This window comes from Salminus brasiliensis, chromosome 3, assembly GCF_030463535.1.
Source record: "Salminus brasiliensis chromosome 3, fSalBra1.hap2, whole genome shotgun sequence".
Taxonomy (NCBI): domain Eukaryota; kingdom Metazoa; phylum Chordata; class Actinopteri; order Characiformes; family Bryconidae; genus Salminus; species Salminus brasiliensis.
Window position 1 is genome coordinate 6,635,973 of NC_132880.1, and position 22,337 is coordinate 6,658,309.

The 22,337-nt window shown below is 42.7% G+C and overlaps 1 protein-coding gene across 4 annotated transcripts in view; it reads right to left on the bottom strand.

Annotated features, from left to right (window-relative positions):
- The window catches only part of rapgef5a (Rap guanine nucleotide exchange factor (GEF) 5a), a 97,696-nt gene that overhangs the window by 8,953 nt on the left and 66,406 nt on the right, over window positions 1-22,337 (bottom strand). For all 4 annotated transcript variants that reach the window (XM_072675313.1, XM_072675312.1, XM_072675311.1 and 1 more), the window contains exons 12-16: window positions 13,156-13,234; window positions 11,169-11,313; window positions 7,415-7,506; window positions 995-1,025; window positions 276-354 (exon numbers count right to left, since the gene is read on the bottom strand). In XM_072675313.1, the coding sequence (XP_072531414.1) occupies window positions 276-354; window positions 995-1,025; window positions 7,415-7,506; window positions 11,169-11,313; window positions 13,156-13,234 (426 nt within the window). The remainder of the gene's footprint in view (window positions 1-275; window positions 355-994; window positions 1,026-7,414; window positions 7,507-11,168; window positions 11,314-13,155; window positions 13,235-22,337) is intronic.

The window sequence follows — 22,337 nt, forward strand, 5'->3', positions numbered from 1 at the left end:
CAGCAAAAGCGTTTGAGGGGTCAGGATGTTGGATGATCAGCACCGCAGCTTATATCCCCAACTCCCAAACTCATCTTAAAAGTTTTAGATGGAGCACCAACCATGATCCCAGAGAAGACAGTTCTCCACTCCATAGCATTGAGCTGTGGAGCTTTATACCCCTCAAGCCCACGCCTGGCATTAGGCAAGGTGCCAATCAGTTCATGTTTATCTGCTCCAGAGAGTCCTATTCCATTGGCAGTCCTTCTCAACAGGGACTTGAACAAATGGCTCACCTTCTCGGCTGTCGCTATGCGCTCCGCGGAGCTGGATGCCGTTCTCCTTCAGACTCAGTTGCTGGAAAAGAGCCTTGTTCTGCAAGGACAGAGAGGACAGCACAGTGAGAATAAACGCCCACTCGGCCTGTAGCGGGGAAATGACTGGGAATGCGATGCCCACAGTTCCCATCCAAAGCTCACAGGGCCTCCTGTATACACACAACTGTACATCATTAGCTGTTCTCCTCAGTCATTATTTGCAAGATACTAAAGAATGTCAGTTTAATTCAGTCACCCTTAAGAAAAGTAAGAATATAGCAGTATGCAGATATACAGCAATCGATAAGGCAGCCCAAAGTGGTTCAGATGGCCATTTTTCCTGCTTCCAACACTTCCACCCACTCGTTGCCTAATAAATATATCCCACCACTTGACAAGTGCTATTGTAAGGAGATAATCAATGGTATTCACTTCACCTGTCAGTGGTTTTAATGCAATGGCTGATTGGTGGGTAGATATGTATATATATATATATATATATATATATATATATATATATATGTATATATATACATACATATATATATATATATATATATATATATATATATATATATATATATATATATATATATATATATAATGGAAACTGGGTTATAAGGTGTTTTTCATGATAACGACTATCAGAGCTTTCAGCTCCAGCTTTTCAATTCTGTCAGTTTTTTTCTCTCTCTTACCTTTTGGTGGGGAGAGTAGTCATCCACAGTGCTGAGAGAGAGAGAGAGAGAGAGATAAAGCACGATTAGAGAGAATATGCAAAAGAACCTAAAAGCCTTCTATTCCTACACTGGCGGTGAGGGAGCAGCTGAGACATAGACAGATTGAAAGAGACAGGCAAAGTTTTTGGCCTTTTCACAGCTGCTGGTACTCCAGACAAGCCGTGATGTGCCACCCTGTAGCCTGTCTGACACTGTTAAGGTGCCAGCGAGAGTCCGAATAAGATTTCTTCGTCATACAGACTACAGTAATACTCTGAAAGCATGTCTCTATGTGACGTACAGTATCTGTAGTGTACTATTCATGATGATCCAGAGATGATCATTTCAATGCCTTTCTCTGTATTTCTCTGACACTCATTTGGAACAGAATCCAATGGGCAGTTGCTGAATTCTTTGAAAAACAGTTTGAAGTCTGTAATTACAGAATGGTTTGTCAAATAAGTTCTTATAAAGTTTTTCCTGGTCAGGTCCACAGCGGTCCAGGACCCTATACAGAATTATTGGGAACAAGGCAGGTATACTCAGAGCAGGACATCAGCCAATCACAAGTTTTATAGAGCTCTTACATATGCTTTTACTTTTAAAGCTTTATTCAGATTTCTTTTTCCTATTCTTATTCCTATTTTTTTTTATCATGTTCATATTATTTTTTTTTTTATTTCACTTTGTAACAAAATCCAATGTCTCAGCATCTCAATTAGTAATATGTACAATTTAAAATAAATTATTCCCGGTAATCTGAGACATCATTTTTTTCAGCACTTTAACGCTAAAAACTTATTACCCTAATTTTTAAACAGAAAGAGGAGGAAGACGGTGGTCATAAAATTCTAGTTGCTGGGCTCTTATATAAGCTAGCCATTTAGACCAAATCTGATGAAATTGCTTTTCCATAATAAAAAAATCCTAAACAATGTCCTTTCGTTCCTGTATTTGAAGAGGTTGAGTAGACAACCGTTTTCTAGTAATGACTTTCTTACTCGCAGCTAGCAAAGTCATCATTCTTTTTTTTTATTGTTATGGCAGACATTCATATCCAGCAACATAGTAGATCACTAGTGTTCGGGTATCCACAGCAATCAGGCTGGGATATCACCCATATGCACCCATATCACTATGTCTGTAACATCGCCACAAAAAAATCTGCTCTCTGGAAATTCGTCCCATCTCAGAAAGAATGAATTACACAGGTCTACAGTTTACTTATGGAATTCAGCAACTGCCCAACAACCTCTGGTATAAGTGAGATTACTTGTACATATGTGCTGAAATTGCTGTCCATGATTACTGCCCATTGCAAAACCTTGCATCTCCAAAATGGCCACTTTACAAGAGGAGGGAAAAACTGCTACACATTGTGTCAAAAAGTGAAAAATGGCAAAAGTGGAGATCCATGTTTTTTGTGTGACAGTGACAATATGCTACATTTACATTTACATGTCAAATGTAGATGCTCCTATGTAGCTGTAGATGTTCCTATTCAGAGCAACTCCCATTTGAATCATGTTGCACTGAAAGAAGAACGTAAGATTGTACGGTTAGGAGCCAAGGAGTCTTATTGCAAATACAGATGACTGTGCTTAGGTTGAAAAGTGGAGGAATCCGTTAACACGCTTTAGGATTTTGTTACCCTTTATATTCCCGTTCTCCCCTAGACTGCAGATTTCCTTCAGTTCCCTCTCATTGTTTCTGTCAGACCCCTGGCCCTCACTTTTCTCTGTCAGTCTGTATGTCTCTCTCCCCTGCCTCTTTATCCTCTGTGTGTTTTCTTCCTAACTCATTCTCCTTTCCTCTCTCCACTGAGCCCTCTGTAAAGCAGACAGCCACAGGAACTGAAAAAGATGGATGGCTCTCTCTGCCTGCTTTGTGGACACGCTTCACACAACACCGGTGTTTGTGGTGAAGGCCACTGCTTCACTGCAACATTGCAGTCACTGTAACACTCTGACAGCTTTGGGCACCACTACAACTGCGGGTTTGTGTCCAGGGAACAAATAAAAGACACCCTCTCTCTCTGTGGCCAAATAGAAAGCTTTCTTTTGCGTCCCGGCATCCAGCACACAGCTTGAACTACTGCCATTGCCTCAATCACGCTTGGTCTCTATCAAAGGAAGATGGTTTTCTTATCAAACAGAGATTCAAAGTACTTAAACCTGTGTTCTAAACTACCAGACCTGAAATTAAGACAGAGTGACAGTAAAAGGAATAGACTGGCTTGCTTTTTGGAACTGCCAGGGAAATGTTGCTAACATGGAAATGCAATTATTACACACCTGATTTCATGTCAAGCTGTTAAAAGGCTCATATTATACAATTATTTTATTATTTTTTCCATCTGTATGAGTTTGAGCAGTCAAAAATAGTTTAATATGACCATTTTCCAACCTTTTACTATCCCTTATACTATAAACATTCTTTATATTATAATTTGAATAAAGAGGCTATTTTTGTTACTGTGCCTTTAAGACAGAAATGTAAATGTGTATGTAAATGATATTCGATTGGATGCCTTGTCTTTGCAGTCAAAAAAACAGTACAGGCAAAAAAGCTACCCTGCTGCAAGATGAAAAGGCAGATATATGTATCCACCTTCCAAGGAATTCAACACAGGCAATTTTTGCAGCCGAGAGTCACATTTCTAACTTCTACATCTCAGTTTGAGAGGGTATTGTTGAGCCTCAAAAACATTAAAATAAATAAGCTGCATCTGAAACTGATTGAATACTGGGTTAGATGTTTAGTCTGTGGCTCCTCCCCATTAGTCTGTTTACTGTTTATTCCCATCTGCCGGTTAGAACTCTCTCTCTATCACATGATTTTGGCAGGTTTTTGACAGTGAGGCGCTGAACCATTGCTGGAATTTGAACTAACAGCCAATCTCTTCACATTTGATGTGCAGCAGTTAGACCGTAGGGCCACCCATGAGCTGTGAAATGACACTACATAAAAACACAGTTTAACTTCCTGTAATTTCTTGGACACAGTGAATGTTTTAGAGGCTCGGCTCAATATGCATTGTTGACCAAACTGAGATGCATGTGTGATTTTTTTTACAGTGTAGTAGCAGTAGCTTGAAGTTCCATTTCACATTAAACTTGCTCCACAGAAAACTTCAGACCCCAAACTTCTCTTGCTTCTACATTTCACACAGGAGTAAAATTCAGTGACTTTTCACCAAATTGCTCCCTTAACGACGACCATTTCTGTGCAGCGAGATAAAGCCTCCTCTCCTTAACACGATAATGAAATGAAGCTGCCGTGGTGGGCGGACCTTTATGGATCATCTCCCCTCCCACTTCCATCACACATCTGGAAATACCCATCTGTCCCATGCTGCCTGGCCATATGCCGCCTGCTTAACCAATTAGATTGCTCTGGGTGAGAGTTGACGCTGCAGATCTCCCTACAGTCCCCTCGCTGCTGTCTTAATCACTCTTTCGAGCCCCTTCCATCCAATCCACCCTGCCCCACTCAGCCGAATTAGAGAGCCTGTACCGAGGCCAGTGAGCCTGGCTCTCCCGCTCGAGCTGGAAAATATCCGCTGTGTGGAGCAACCTGGCCACTGGCCGCATGCATAATCCCAGAGCTGCTAAGCCGACTGCTGTGTGAAACAGGGGATATGAGCAGAGTGGGGATGTAATGCGATGCGCTTCATGTAACGGGTGCCAAGCAAAGAGAGTGCGGTGTGTGTCCTCACACTTAGAGAGGGCTGCACTGGTTGTGTGGGCGACGGAAACCTCTTTAAGAAGACTCTGTGTCCGTCAGAGAGAAGGAGTAGAAGGACTACTGCGACCCAACGAGGGGGTGGAAGGAACCGGATAAAAAGAAAAGACTGTCTGGTGTAGTATGCGGCACTATCTCCTCCTCGTCATAACTCTTCACCATCCATGCCCTGCTTTCATCCTTTTCTCTCCACTATATTATAATGTCTCACTGGTGAAGAGCCAAATTGACACAATTTTCTCCTCACCGCACATTCAGTCTGGCAGCCAAGACGTGTTTGGTGTCCCAAATGTGTTTTGCAATGGAGCTACGAGGCTAAATCTACCAAAACACCTTCATCATATGGCTAAAAACTGTAGCTGCAGCTACCTTGTAGCTCGGAGTTTCTCTGGACTTTGTCCACTTTCACAGCAGGCCAGAAATGACTTAAAGGTGCATTAGTCAAGATTCAAGAAACATGCCGGTTCTCTCACGCTTAAGCAGTGAACGCAACAACACTGCTATCACAAAGCACGGCTGTAAAATCTCTTTTTCAGAGAGACTTACTGTCTAATTACGCTCCCCACATACTCTTCTTGACATATAATGGTGGCGTTCGAACCAGATAGGGCATTAAACTGTTGTATCTGAGGGACGTGAAGGTGTTAGCGCTCGAACTCGTCTCCTAAAGTTCTGAAGTTTTACTTTACTCAGCTCTGTAAGTGCTAAAGATTTTTCTACTACTTATCCACTAAAGTCAGTGTTCAGTCAGTGGTGGCTCAGCGGTCAGAGCACTGGGCTATTGATAACAAGGTTGTGGGTTCGATACCCGGGCTCAGCAAGCTGCCACTGTTGGGCCCTTGAGCAAGGCCCTTTACCCTCTCTGCTCCCCGGGCGCTGGAGTCGGCTGCCCACCGCTCTGGGTGTGTGTGTACTCACCGCCCCTAGTTCATGTGTGTTCACTGTGGAGGACACATTTCACTGTACAGTGTCCACTTACAAATACGTGCACCTTTACCTTGTACACGCTAATGCCAGAGGATTGCTCTACTCCGTTCATTATACAGATTTACAGTGTTTACACTGCTACCTCCTTAGACATCTACTACACATGTTCTGATGCCATTGCCACAATAATCATTGTTTTTATTATGTTCTACATATTAGTAGCAAAAGGATGAGAAAATCCACTAATGCTTTTTGAGGCAAGAGTGTGAGAATTTGGGTATGTGGTTTGGATGACGCTAATTGGTGCACATAAGTTCACACAGCAGGTGGAAAAACATGAGGCTAACTGTCTTTTTCTTCTCAGAGATTCATACTGAGCTTTCCGAACACTGCTTCTGCCTGGCATGTTCCCCCGCTGATAAGCAACAACAGCGTCAGCATAACAACTAGCAATACGCTCTGCTAGCAAGCTTGTTTTTACAGACAGAAAGTTTAACCGCTAATATTAGCTAGCAAAGCTTTTGCTGCTGAGGACACCGATAAAGCTGCCTTTGGTTTATTTCATAGTTTTCATCCATGAAGGAGAGCAACCACTCATTTCTCCTCCACTACAGCTGTTAATGGTGTCCCATTAGCGTTACTTGTTAGTAATATTACTATGTAGCTCAACTGCAGAACCAAATGAATATATTACAGTTGGGTAAACAGTCATCTAGTCCTCGAATAACGCTCATCCCCATTATTTCCATCTAGTGAGGGTGAAGACCAACACACGCCCCCTCCGACACGTGTTCAGCCAGCCAACGCCTCTTTTTTGAACTGCCGCTGGATGCAACATCACCGGGCAAACAACAGGCCTGGAGGAAAGCGTTGTATACCCAACTCTGACGCCAGCAGCCAGCACCGCAATGAAATGATGTGGGTGTGGGGAGACAGTGCCATCTACCCACCCTGGAGAGATCGGGGCCAACTGTGCAATTGTGCTCTCTCGGGGTCCCGGCTGCTGATTGCTAGCTGATTCTCTGGAACCAGCGATCCTCTGGAACCAGCGATCTTCTGATTCTCTGGAACCAGCGATCCTCTGGAACCAGCGATCTTCTGATTCTCTGGAACCAGCGATCTTCTGATTCTCTGGAACCAGCGACCCTCTGGAACCAGCAACCCTCTGGAACCAGCAACCCTCTAAAAACCAGCAATCCTCTGGTTCTCTGGAACCAGCGATCCTCGTATCCTCCGCTGTACCACTTTGAGTCCCGTCAGCAAGAATAAAGTTTAAATGCCTTAAATGCTGCTTACGTTTTTTTTTTATTTAATCTAAGCGATTGGCAAAGAGAGAGAGAGAGAGAGTAGAAATGTGCACTACACAGAAGTGGCCGATATTGGGGATGGCCGTTGTTAAGGGACTAACTGTATATCTGGGGTGTGTAACAATCTGTGTATATCTAAGTTAGGTCTAGCAGAACTCCCCAAGCAAGAAGATAAGACAGTTATCCATGTACATTCACCATAAGTATGCCCTTTCTTAACTGCCAGAACACATTACAACCATTATCTTTGACTGCCGAAGCATGTGTTAAAATGCTCAGCTTCAATAACTCGATAAGTGAGAGGATCTCTCCAAAACATGTTACCCACTCAGTGATAAGCTAGCTGTCTACATTTGAGCTGCTATGGATACTTTTCTGCATGTGATGCTGCGTTCTCAGCCACATGGGTTGTGTGACTCACTGTCTGCGGCGCAGAAGCTTCTGGAACTCTTTCAGGTCTTTCTCCAGTGTGGGGAACTCATAGACATCCTCCAGCACGTAGCGATACAGCGTCTGTAGAGAGATTTACAGGGTGTGGGTGGTAGTGTCACTTTTTAACACGGATATGAGAACACAGCTTTGATAGCAGGGCAGTTTACATTGGAATGATGCAGGTTTGGATTTGGGTTAAGAGAACAAGATCGAGACAGGCTTACTTGTCTACCCAGTTTCTATGCTATATACTGTATTTTAAGCACAAATATATACATATATACACTATATGGACAAAAGTATTGGGATACCTACTCAGTCATTGTTTCTTTCGAAATCAAGGGTATTAAAAAAAAGAGTTTCTGTTGGAGTAACTGTCTCTACTGTCCAAGAGAGATTTTGGAGAAGCATTGCTCTGAGGATTTGATTGCTTTTAGCGACAAGAGTGTCAGTGATGTCAGGGTGTTGGATGATTTCATTCCTAACTCTTCTACTGCTGACATTTGCTTTCAACCGATCTCCACAGAAAAGCACTACCAGTAAAATTGGACGTTCTGGATGAGCCTGAAATCCCCACACCTGATGCAAAGTACTGGCTAAAGGGGTATAAAACTCTCCCCAACATTGGGCTGTGGACCAGGAGAACTGCATCCAATACCAATACATTTGGGATGGTCCAGAACTAACCATCCACCATCAGTACCTATCATTATTGCTCTTGTGGCTGACTGTAATCACAATCCTCACAGTGATGTTCCAACATCAAGTGTAAAGCCTTTCCAAAGGACAGCAAAGGAGCAAACTACCTATTAATATCTGATGATTTCTGAAGAAACGATGGATTAGAAGGTGTCTACAAACTTTTGGACATATGCTGCATATATCTGGCTTTACGTTTACCGGTGACTCCGCTTACAGATGATGAAAGGGGTGTGCATAAAAGAGCATGTGTTTATGTTCAGATAAATGCAGTCACACACACACACCTATGTAAGGGAACGTGGGCGGGTGTTTGTGGGTGAGGTTTGGCGGGCATGCATGAATCAGGGCTTTGGGACTTTGGGCACAAACAGCAGTGTGTCATGGGAAAACGCACAAGCATTTGTCTTCATACGCTTTCAAATAGATTTCTCTACACTCTCAGACAGTGAGACACACACACACACACACACACACACACACACACTTACACACACTGTCTGTACCACACCTCTCCCACCCTGTCTAGCACATAGCCCTTAGCTGGTAGGTGTATAATGACAGTTGTAATGGCTTGTGTCCTCCCAGCGCTGCGCTGACCCCTCTAAACCAACTCCTTTCTCGCCAGTTTCCAGGCAACCATCACCTGGGATACACTCCACATAATAATCTATACTGGCGACCGGTGAACAGCCTGTCACGGGCAATGGCACTTTGGTTGCCATGGCAACTCCGAGTGGGCGAAAAAGGCAGGTTATGACAAGAGGAGGTATGTTCTTGTATGCTGTGTGTGTCTGTGTGTGTGTGTGTGTGTGTGTGCAAGACGAAAGTCAAAGAGGGTACTCAATGAGACAGAGGGGCAGAATCAAAGTGAATAAAGGGGATGTAAAGCAATATGGCCGTGAACATCTGACATCGCAACGTCATTCATTCGTTTAGGCCTTATTGATACTGCGATCAGATAATCAGATACTGGCAATGATTATCCTAATGCTCAGTAGGTCCTCCTTTTGCTCTCAAAACAGCCTTAAATCTTCATGGCATGGATTCCACAAGAAGTTGAAAAGAGTCATTTGGGATTCTTGTCCAATTCCTGTAGATTCTTCAGAAGCACTTTCATGCTGAGCATCTCCTGTTCTACCACATCCCAAAGGTAACTGGGAAGGCCACTGAAGAACACTGAACTCACTGTCATGTTCATGAAACCAGTTTTGCTTTGTGTCATGGTGCATTATCCTACTGGAAATACCCATTAGAAGATCTGTAAGTTGTGATCGTAAAGGACTGCTCATGGTTAGCGACCCAAAAGCCCAAAGTGTGCCAAGAAAACCCTCCTCACACCATTACTTCATCTCCACCGGCCTTGACACACAACTCGTGACACACAACTGGTGCCAAATTCTGACCCTACCATCCAAATTCATCAGACCAGGCTACGGTTCTCTAGTCTTCAACTGTCCAGTTTTGGTGAGCCTGTGCCCACTGAAGCCTCAGCCTTTAGTTCTCGCCTGACCAAAGTGGAACCTGAGGCAGTCTTCTGACGTTATAGCACATCCGCCTCAAGGTTTGAGACTCTCAGCCTGTCAGCATGAACCAGTGTGGCCATTCTTTGTTGACCCCACTCATCAACAAGGTCCATTTCAATCTGCAGAACTGCTGCTCCCTGGATGTTTTCTCTTTACTGCTCCATTCTAAAAAAAACTCCAGAGACTGTTGTGCTGAGAATCCCAGAAGATCCGCAGTTCAAGAAATACTCAAAACAGACCACCTGGTGGTTGACCCATCTGATGGTTGAACATGGTGAATGTTACCTAATAGAGCTCCATAAATGGGAAGGTATACTCTTAAGCTATGTTCCTAATAAAGTGTTCAGTGAGCAAGCCTCGCATCAGCTTCTGATTAAACCAGAAACCAGTAATCTACCCCAGTTACTGCCAGCATAAGAACCACTGGGAAGTGATTGATAGCGATCTGAGCTCATCTCACTAAAAATAACATGGATCCATCTGCTCACACACATCGCTCCTGTTTGTGCCATTAATACAGCCAGCAGCCCCGGTTCTAATCACCCGTACGGCTCCATTGTCAGCGAGAGAGAACAAGTTGCGCCCTTCGCATCTTACACAGATCTAATGTCTTTAGCCCTGTAAGACACGCTAAATAGTCTCCTAATGGCCGTATTTGTTTGTAGCCTCTGGCAGGATGCATGCTGGAGAGCTCGGGGTGGGGGCCGGGAGAGACGGATAGCAAGAGAAAGCGAGGCATCTGGAGGGAAGACAGGAGAAAAACGATTAAAAGCATCAAGTCCCAGCATGTGGCAGAAGCATTCCCCAAAGATCTAAACTAATCTTCTGGCGTGACCATGTGAGTCAACAATACTGTCTCACCGCACACACATGGGAGGCACGGCAGAAGCACAGAGGAAGCAGAGGAGAAGTAGAAGAGTGTTTGTGGATATGATCAGTATCTTTAATAGCCTGAACTCTATTAGTTTTTATCCCATTTTGAATGTTTGTAGTGGTCTGTCAGTCTTTTTCACAAGTGTCTGGCCTGGCAGTGTGTCCGTGGAGCTGGTATGCGTGTAGAAGGGACAGCGGTGTTGCTGGGGTTCCTTTAAACATGTCAATGTCACTGCTAGGTTGAGAGTTCATCACCCAATAAATAATATCCAGCCAAGAGCAGCTCTTTGGTTCAGAAATTGACCACCCAGCCAACATGCTCAAGTGGGACTCACATAGGTGGAACGTGGGCTAGGTAGATACCAGGTGAGTTCCAGGTGGGCATGTACATACTTTGTTACTGTGACCCAGCTGGGCTTCCCAAATTAGCCCCATTGTTACAGCCCTCCTTAATCTCACATGGACCTACCTAGGCTTTATGTGCAGTGTTCAACCCAGATGGGACCCATGTTTAACCCCTCCTGGTCCCACCACTGACCTTAGTGGGCATCCATATATGGGGCCAACGTGGAACCTGGAATACAGGCCCTACATGGACATGACATGTGGATAGATTACAGCATTATGACGGAGGCTCATCTTTACCTTCATGAAGAGTTTGACGTGTTCTTCTTCACGCAGGAAGTCTTTATAGAGTGAGCTCCACTGGGAAACCAGGTGCAGTACCTTTCGCTTCCGGTAGAGGGCCTCCTTTCCTTCCTCCTTGCCACGACAACGCTTAGTGCAATAGGTGATTGTAGGTTAAGGGTCGGTAACCACAGCAAACTCACAACAAATACTGCCACTGCCATAAGAGATAACATCAGCCACCTATTGTTTTGTGTGCACCTGGCATGATAGACCAGAGCAGAAGCAACTATTTTAGGTAACACTGATTGATATAAACAAAGAAATATGAAATATGTGAAATATTTCAATTATGAGGAAATTTGGAGGGTCAGAATTGCTTCAAGTGGAGGTCACAGGAACCAGGGAACAGATTCATGTAATTGTCTTAGATGTGTTTTTCTTCATAACTAAGAATAGGGTTCAAATAAATAGCTTTTCCTCAAAACCCTTCTTACTTGTCCTCCACTTTTCTCAAAAAAAACATTTGAGATTCTTAAAAATGTATATTTATGAATATTCTCTTAAGACTGCGAGTTCAGAAGGTCAGCCTCTAAACTGATGAAGTCTAATTGCTATAATTGACTAGAATTATTTCTACTTCAACAAAGGTTAAACGTGGGGGTCATCCTTTCTATCTCTTGCTCTCTCAGCTCCCTTGTTTTTAACAGTAGCTTTTAGCACTTCAGCGTCTTTTGTAGCCTGCATGACGAAAGATGCTGTCTCTGCTGCCCTAGGTTGCTTAGTCTCATGCCACAGTTCTCATATTTTTAATAGAAGATAGTGTCTCACAATAAGCTATAAATTGTGGCGTCAAAGTCACAAATCGCTTATAAAAGAAAATAAATTATTTGAGATCTTACGTAGGAATACTTTTGTGAACCTGGCCACTGAAACCCTTAAGCAGGCTATGGCTCGCCAGTGGGCCTAAATTGTTATTACAAACTTCTATTGCCAAAGAATAGCCCCACCAGTTTGTGCAGAAGTCCCTGTGGTTACTGAGTAATACACCATAGTGTGTAATAAGCCTTACCAGGCTGGGTTATTGATCACTTGGTTGTGGGTTTGATACCCAGCTGTTAAGCTGCCACTGCTAGGCATTTTTGCAAAGCCCTTACCCTCTCTGCTCCAGGGGTGCTGTAGTAAAGACAGCTAAGACTGTTTTACAATAGTTTTGAGAGGTTTTGGCCCAGTTTTATTTTAATCTATGCATCCATCCACTATTTTACCATCATCAACATTATCTACAAAACTGCCATGCAGCATCACAACCCCTGGTTCCAATCACCATCTCTGGTAAGAAATCATAGTTTCATAGAAATATATATATATATATATATATATATATACATATAGCCCTGTAAAAAAGAGTGTATGAATGTGTATGGCAGACATTTTATTCCAGGCATTTCATCAAACAAAGCTGAGTTATGTGAATTTGCAGACTATGAATAGCATAAAGTCACCCAACAGCCTAGACTAGTGGAGAGCCTGCCAAGACATATATGCTGTGATTGGCAGTCAAGGTTATTTCACCATACTGATTACTGAATGCTCTTAAATGTCAAATATTAGTACAGTGTTGTTTAAATTTAAATAATAATGTCTTTGCATTATAATTATAATAATCATTTGTTTTTGAGCATTGTTGTCATTTGTGCAAAAAAAATGCTTTAAATAGCAATATTTTTATTTGTATTTTATTAAGTGATAATGTAGGGTGGTGTCTTAATTTTTCCGGAGCTGTATATGAGGCCAAGTATGTGCTCTACCAATCGAGTATAAGCAGCAATTGATTATGTAATATTCATAACCATAAATCAGCTCTGTTCTATGCAAATGAAAAGACAGATGCAACACTAACAAAACATCTGAGACAAGATCCATCCGTCCAGACGTTTGCTATGGCTATTTGCTTATTTGCCACCAGTCTTCTAGTGTCCGCATGCAAAGGAAGGAAGGATATTGCCCAAGCAGTGCCTGGCAGAGGTCATTGGTGGACATGAACACTAGATAGGTCAGCAAGAAGTCGTCCAGAAGCATCTCTGTAAGGAAAGAAAGACAGGACATGGTTATGCGGCTGAATTAGACGAGGTTTAAACCAAATGCATTCCATTCAAAATGTCAAAGCTGTGAAAAATCATCACCATCTAAAAATACTGCTGCTCTCATCAGCCAGCCGGAGATGATTCAACTCGCCAGCACAATAAACAGCAGAAAACACACAGCGCTACATTTCACAGCTCTGTAAGACGCGCGCAATGAAGAAGGTTATAAGCTCCATTGATCAGAGAATATGCATGTCGGCAGTTACTTGGCAGTAATGTGTTCAGGCCTCCCTGGTCTGTGTGTTTGTGTGTGTGTCTGTGTGTGTGTCTAGCCTAAGGGGAAGGAATGCTCCACAAACATGTGCAGTCTCTAATCTCTCAGTCACTGTAGGCCATGAAAGCCAAAACGAGTTCAGGCTTCATTTTGCCCCGCGTCTGTCACTTCCGACTTCAACCTCCTGCCCAAAGGCTGCACATTATCAGGTTATTACTCGGTTATGAAGGTGCCACTGTTTATGCTGTTATGCAGCCATGGAATGAGGCCCTGTTTTGCTCTGTCTGTATATGTCTTAAATATTAAAAGTTTTACACAGTTGGGCTAAATTATTATTTTATTTAAACCTGCAAAATAGGAAATTGAATTTTGCAAATTTTGAGAAGTAAACAGGGTTCTACATTATTTCTAGGTTACTATTCAATTTGAAACACGGTGTAACAGGTTTAACACAATAGCAATGACATTCAGTTTTTATCCCTTCCACTTGTTCATCTCCAGTTCAGTCGACTCTCAGGTGGATCTGATCTGCTCTATCAGTCCATGCAGCTCTAGTGTACGTTTCCACGAAATAAACAATGAGGATATGCTGTAATTAGGAAACTCCAGCACATTAGAAATGTCATACAAAGTTCCAGCATATTGTTGATTGAGCTGAGGAGCAGTGAAACTGTGTTCTCTGGAATGATGGATGGTGCTCCATCCAAAACTTTTGGGATGAGCTGGGAAATTGAAGAAGAAGGTGGCTTTCCAACATCCTCATAGCAATGCTCCAAATCTAGTATAAATCCTAAAATGCTAGTAGAAAGTAGAGAGTTCCAGAAACAGGACCCTCTTGTTTCAGTTCATTTACTATATTTTTGTATACTTCATTTATTTTTGTATATTTAATATATTCTGGTTAGTATATATAGTATATTTACTATATTTCTGTATATTTAGTGTAGTTTTGTTCTCTTTATGTACTATATTTCTGTATACTTCATTTATTTTTGTATATTTAATATATTCTGCTTAGTATATATAGTATATTTACTATATTTCTGTATATTTAGTGTAGTTTTGTTCTCTTTATTTACTATATTTCTGTATACTTCATTTATTGTTTTTGTTTTGGATTTTTTCCAGTATATTTGGAATATTCGTTCTCTATATGTACTATATTTAGAGCTATTGTACTGTAGAGTAATTACCTGAGCCTCACCGCAAGCCTTTTGACGCATGAATGTTCTGACAGGTTGTGCAAATGACAAATAAATCTTGGCCTGACTAGATCTATAAATCTCAGAAGACATGCACAGGTTATCTTTACCATATTTGTATGTTAAAATTCCATAAAGATAAACATAAAAGCTGTCTGTAGTTCATTTTACATGCATCATATATGATACAGATACAATAATGATGAACTGAAAATAAATACAAAATAAATTAATAAAATTATTTAACATCTGATTAATTTAATATCTTCGTATTTAGTTAATTTAGATAACTGTCACTGAATTTGACCTCCCCCCTTAATATATGCACTAGTGAGCACATACACACACAGTGAGACAGTGAGCAAGGTGACCGAAGAGCTGAGAGGGTTAAGGTCCATGCTCAAGGGTCCAACAGTGGCAGCTTAGTGAACCCGATGATCGAACCCACAACCCTAACAGTGACAGTATGCATTAGATTAACCCAGGCCTGTTTTACACCAGAATGCACACAGCATGGCTGTCAGGTGAAGGGTTCCTGCTCTGCTTTTTTACACCATCCGCTCGCAGGAAGACATTCTCTATACAGCCTTGGGGCAAGTGGCACAGAAATCTGTGCATGCGTGCCATTCCTCCAGTGCGTTCCACGCGTGCCTGGTTGAAGGGGCCACACTCATTAACACAGGAGCTCACTGTGTGCTCTCACATCTTTTTTCATTGGAAATAAAGGAGGCCTTGCACTTGTAGGTGGCCAGTCAATAACTGAGCCCTCCGTACCCAAAGGCGGAGACAAGGCCACGTCAGATTAATACCCAGACAAGGCCGAGACCATTCATTTGCAGACCAAGAACGGACGCAGGTACTACAAACACTAGCCCGTCGTCACATAAACATAAACATACATTATCTACATCTTACAACTGTACTCTCTCACTCTGGCTCCATTATACATTCTCTCTATGTCTCTCTCCCTCTCTCTCTCTCTTCTTTATTGCACTCATGTTGCCTCTTTTGGCATGTTTATTTTTCGCCTTTCCAGACTGTAAAATGGAAAGGGCAACAGGCCACTGATCGATTTTGTATTTTAGGGCAAGTCAAACATGTATTACAGTAGGAAGCAGAAGCTGCAGGCAGCTCTGCAAGTGTAATGAGTTGTGTTTTAAAAGGCTGGTGGGAGCGTGGACCAGCGCGGCCACACAAATTTACTTTATCCTACATTGGAGGACCTTGAGGGCTTTGTGAAGGTGTGGGATCTTAATGGAGTAAACAGTGCAATGTTTTCAGGCTTCGACTGCAGTCTAAATTGTGTTTGTAGTAAACTGAACTCTCTCTATTTCTCTCTCTCTCTCTTTCTCTTACACACACACACACACACACCTGCCTGCCTGCCCCCATTCCCCAGTGATGAATATCCATTTTCATCTTTATCATACATCTTCCCTGTGCTAACACAGCAACGCCCCAAGAGAGGCAGACCATCCAGCTGAGGCCTGCAGCTCTATACACACAGAACAGAGAGAGAGAGCGAGAGAGGGAGAGCGTGCGAGAGAGAGAGAGACTCACAGACAGAATGATCTTGTTATTTCAGAATGACAAGGAAAGATGGAACTGTGCCTTCTGGCTGATTGCAGCAACTGTCCTGCAGTATGGAGTTTGTCCAGCAGCCAAGCTTCATCATTTTCATTCCCAGCATCCCACTCACAGTAAAGGTGCCAAAGGATTTAAGAACGAGCTCTGAGTAATGTAGACACATACATGTTCTATATGTGAAGTCTATAGATCAGATTAGTGAGACTCTTTATAAGCTACAGTTAATTTAAACACGGAAATGTACATTGGGTGGCACAGCTGTCTAACTGCACATTGCAGGCTTTGTGTGCATAAATAGGGCATACAGTATACATCCACCTTTGACGAAATGGGTTACGCTCTGAATGGCTCAATCGATAACACATCCACAACACAGTAAACAATGGTTAAGGCAAGCCAACCTAAGGCTCATTAATGCTCAACAATAAAAATACAGAAGCGGCGCCTTCTGTCTGTACTCTGAAAGCTTGCGGATACGGATGGACCACACGTGAGCACCCGTGCGCTGAGTGGTGGGCAGCCTTTGCTGCGGTGTCCGGGGAGCAGAGAGGGTTAAGGTCCTTGCTCAAGGACTTTGCTGAGCAGAACCACTGGAAATCTTAGGGGCAGTGTAGCCATAAGGATCAGCCATGAGGTGGCATGAGGACACGCCAAATTTTTAGCCGTTTACACCACTGCCTTTTTTGTATTTTCTGTGGTACGTACATTATCATATCTCCTTCACCCCCCAGTCAGAAACTTACGATGCTGAACTGCCCTCTAGTGGATGAATTGCTTAATATCCATGTCAACGTAAAGGACGCATAGAAGTATGTGGACGGCAACCATTACATCATTTAATAAAATTTTAAGCTTAATAAATTATAAGCTTATTATGGGACCTGTTCAGACAAGGTCACTGACCTCTATACACTACTAGGTTATGCTAAGAGTTCAAAAGTGTTCAAAACATCAAATGTTTAATATACTCCAACTGGTCTAAACCGCGATCAGTTGGTTGGCCAAATGTTTGCGCACCTTAATAGTTTTCTTGCAGTTTCCTTCTGATGTAAATACGATACTAGAGAGCTCTGTATCCAGAGAAGGACTGCTGTTGGTATCCATACCAAGCTAATAGCTAATTGTTGCCAACAGGGGGAACATCATTTGGAAAAGAGTTTCCATAGGTATTAATGCTATGTTGACTAGAGAAAGCACCATTCAGAGAAAGGTTATTATCTGTGTTATGCTAAAAGCTAACCCTAGGCGAACTTGGGAAACTGCTGGGAAAAGGGCCACATGGGTATCTGTGCTTGGCTAAAAGCTAATCCAGTCCACAGAGGGAAACACAACTAAAAACTCCAACTGGTCTGAAACGCGACTGGATGGCAAAATGTTTGCACACCTTACATCCTACTCGATTCTCGGGGGGTACAAATCTCAGTGTAACCCTGGCTTAACCCACTTATTAATTAGACAAAGCATTGCTTGAGGGTCAATCGGATCATAAAGCTCATAAAGATCAACCAAACCTCATCTTCTAGGACAACACAGCAATATAAAGCTGGGTCCGGTGCTCGACTGCTCTATGAATTAAAATAAGTCTGTACTAAACTCTGTACTGTAGTGCGAAGGCTAGTCTAGACTAATATTGAACTCATCGATTCTCCAATAATGCATAACATAGTCATCAAGGATTAGTCTAGGAAATCAAAGTGAAGTTCCAAAGTGAGTCCCACCTAAAATCACCTGTCCTGTACAAGTACTTAAGAATCCGACATTTCACCCTGTTCCTTTTCCTCGGTTTGACCATTGTTCGTGTAATTATGGTGACATTTACTGAAGACAACAGAGGACCGAACCTTGACATATTATTGTCAGTACTGTGCTGACTAACAGCCTCCCCCATCTGCAACCCACTGTATCCTCCTCACATGGTAGTGTGTGTGGCTGCAAGCATAAGCATGTGGTGTTTTAGTCTTATAGCTCTGCATATATATGTGTGTGTGTGTGTGTGTGTGTGTGTGTATGGGGGTGTGTATTGGTTCTGTGCTGACATTAAAAACACAGACCAGTAAACTGGTGTTTTTCTCTTTACCAGAGCGTGTGGGGAATAAATGCTAAGCGCAACCGCAAGCACACCGGTAATTACACAGGATGCACAGCACCGAAGGGCTAACAGTCTGCTTGTGGGTGTGTCCAACACAACAGCACTGGGAACAAACACACACACACACACACACACACACACACACACACACACACACACACATACACACTTCATTATCTAACCTTTTCAGTGACACTTGAAATCTCCTCCGTTAACCTGCTGTGGGTAAGCTAACGGCTAAGGGTGAGCTAAAAGGTGGGGGGGCTAAAAGCTAACCCTTGCCAATGTAGCTTGTTGGCTTGCCTTAGTTTTTAGCCTAGCACAGTCCTTGTGGTTATTATCTGTGTATTATCTTGTTATGCTAAAAGCTAGCCTTAGGCGGACTGGGGAAACTGCTGGGAAAAGGATATACCACATGGGTATCTGTGCTAGGCTAAAAGCTAATCCAATCCACAGAGGGATTGGCAGCCAAAAGCTAGGCCTAAAAGGTAACCCTTGCCAATCGGGGAGTAGTATCACTTGTAAAAGTGCCCCACGGGTGTCCGTGCTAGTCTAAGAGCTAACCCTGGCCAACTGGGGAAAGCATCACTTGGAGAAGGGTCATGCGTTGGTATCCATGCTAGGCTAAAAGCTAACCCTAGCCCTACCCTAGAGAGGGGCTTCAATGTGCATCAATGCTAGACTAAATACTCAGTTTAGTCAACTAGGGAAGGGCCTTCGTTGGTATTGGTGGCAGGCTAAATATGAACCCCAGTCGACCTGGGGAGGCACCACTTGGAGAATGGGCACCATGGGTATATGTGCTAGGCTAAAAACTAAGGCAAGCCAACCAGCTACAATCTCCTCAGCTAGCTAGCTGTGCCGAGAAGACAGCAAAAACAGTGTTAAAAAACTATGCTAACTAAACAAAACTATTCTCTGCTACATGAATCCTACTTGAAACATCAAAGTGATGTTAGCCTGCCAATCACAAGCATGTGAAAGCAACAGCATGTTTCATTCCAGTTCAAAACCTCTTCTTAAGACACTTAAGCCAGGGTTCAGCAGGTTAAAGGGTTAAGAAACACGTGAACACAAAGTGCCTAACAAACAGCATTCCGGGTCCATTTTTTTGGAGTTCTGACTTGCCACTGCATTCCAGCAAAACCATGAGGCCTGCAGCTAGTACACCCGTGAGTCACGAAGCAGCACAACTAAGAGTCACATTTAGCATCTCGACTTATTAGGGATGGGAGAACTTTTACTTTAACTGCCTACTCAGCTGATTTCAGTAATGTTCATCAGTTTAATGTGCCAATATGGCTTCCAAATATCAATCAGGATTACGCCTCATCACTTGCTTTCTTCTTTGGGCCAGCTCTAGATTTCGATCCCTGTCTTTCTCTTGATCCCACCCTTTCCCTTTTGTCCACTCACTTTTGAAGTGAGCTTTAATATTTCATGCTCCTGTCAGAGATAGATTCTCTTCTGCCCATCTGAATGGATCACATCACTGACCACAAGCATGCATGCACTCGCTCCTACCTGCCCCGCTACACCTTTAGGCTCCTCATCCAGCATGCATATATGTCTACCACCCACCCATATTCTGAATGAACCAGCTTTCCAGTTTCCAGTTTTCTCAGGTAGTAATCTTGCTATTTGCTATTTTCCCTGTATCTCTAATGCAGTCAATCATCCAAGACATGCTTTTTTAGCTTAGCGCTGGAGCTACAAGGCTAATGTAGCTAGCAAGTAATGGAGGCTTAGAGCCCACTTGTTAGCACTAAATCATCTTACACTTGCCTCACGCTGTTCAATAATCTCAAACCAGGCTTGTTCGTGTGGTTTCCAGTAGTCTCTAATTCGAGTGGGCGATGTGGTAAAAATATTATAATCACGATATTTAAAGACAATTTCATGATACACAATATTTATCGCTGTTCAAATACTGAGTACATTTATGTACATTTAAAATCTGCTGCACGTTATCTAATTAAACAGCACTAATTACACTTTCTGTAATGAAATGTGCAGTTGATCAGTGTTCTGGAAGCACTGAGAATATCCATGATAAGCTCGCTTGTATCGCGTTAACATTGCCCAATATTGCCCATCCATAGTCTCCAGAAATCCTACAACATCATCATGTGATCTACAGGCCAAACCACTGCCAAAATGGCCAGATCAGGCCAAGTTCAGCCCAAGAGCTGACTACAAGGTGCATAAAGAACTCTCCAACAATCCTAAAATACCATCACGGGATCTACATGTAGCTCTTACTACGGCTGATGTCAAAGTACAGCATCTACTTTCAGAAAGACAACAAAGAAGTCTGATTTTCATTGAAGATGTGCAAGGAGGAACAGCAAGGGTTTCTTTGGTCTCTTTCTGATAGTAGATGCTTTGACTCCAACCGTCATAAGAGCTACCTGTAGATCCCGTGATGGCATTTTAGGATTGTTGGAGACTTCTTTATGCACCTAGTGGTCAGCTTTTGGGCTGAACTTGGCCTGATCTGGCCATTTTGGCAGTGGTTTCACTTGATTTAGTGATTTAGTGGGACAGTGGAACAGCCGATTTCTAATCATTCTGAGATCTCTTTAAACTCCTTCCCAGACTCATCTGCATCTACACCTTAGTTTCTGAAGGCCTCTGAAAGCTCTTTGGTGATATCACTCACTTCAACAGTAAAGAACAAACCAAACTAAACGTCTGGGGTTGTAATAAGACCCTGTTCACCTCTGGCAACTCTGGCAAGTGGCTAGTACAAAGTACAGGTGTGAACGGGACTATGTGTTTTCCCCAACCTCTCAGAGTCATTCAGATGTTGGGATTCCAGACCCAGACTGTAAAATCACAAACAGCCCACACTGAAACATGAGCAGCATGGCGGCATTAACGTGGACCATGCCTCTCGTCCAGAGGAAATGACGTGAGAAATCTGATCCAATCATTTTTGATTGGACCACCCAAAACACATATTACTACCAGACTGACGAACCAATAACACTAAACACGTCTTGGAAGAAACCTACTTTTGTGGTAAGGGCCAAATTATGTCCTTAATGATGGCTGAAGTGCTTGATCGCTTGATGTTTTTAAGCATCCTCTTGCTGTATAACTGAAAAACAAGTCTGACAGGTGCACTATAGTGTCTAGGTCGCTACTTTGTTTCATTAAACAGGTTCTAACCACAAATGCATTCATTTAATGGAACCCGGTGAAGAGTGACCATTTCACCCATACCAATGTCACTTGCTTGGCAACTCAAACATCTCAGGACTTCCCACTCTATTGTTCGCCTTCCTGTGAAGTTCTTATCTGACGGATCATTTAGAAATATGCCCCCACGCCCGCGAAGATCAAAACATGTGCTGGCTGTGAGGCATTCGTGGATCTGTGCACATGCTTGTGAATCCAGGCAGGTTAGCAATGCCAGATAATACATAGTTGTCCAGCATGGTTTCCAACGTTCTACAAGAAGACTAGAGTGCAAGTTTTATGTAAACAGAGCCCAAGAGGTACCATTCATTCTTCAGTCCATCTAAACAGTATTTAACACAGAGAGCCTGCAGTGGCTCAGCTCCACCCATTAATGCTAAACTCTCTTATCTCCAAAATGTCAGCATTACAAGAGAGAGTAAAAACCTTCTAAACAATAACATAAAGATTTCATTTGAAGTAATTTTAGAGCATTTTTATTGGTTCATTTATCATGATAAACTATATGGACAACAATTTCCTCTGAAATCAAGGGTGTTAAAAAACTGTCTACTGTCCAGGGAAGACTTTCTGCTAGTTTTTAAAGCATTGCTGTGAGGATATGAAAGGGCATTCATAGACAAGAGTGTTAATGAGGTCAGGATGGAGGCCCAGCCATCATTCTAAAAAACACAGTTCCACTGCTGCAGCCTAGCCTGGGTGCTTAATATCCCTCTAGCCCATGCCTAGCATTAGGCATGGTGC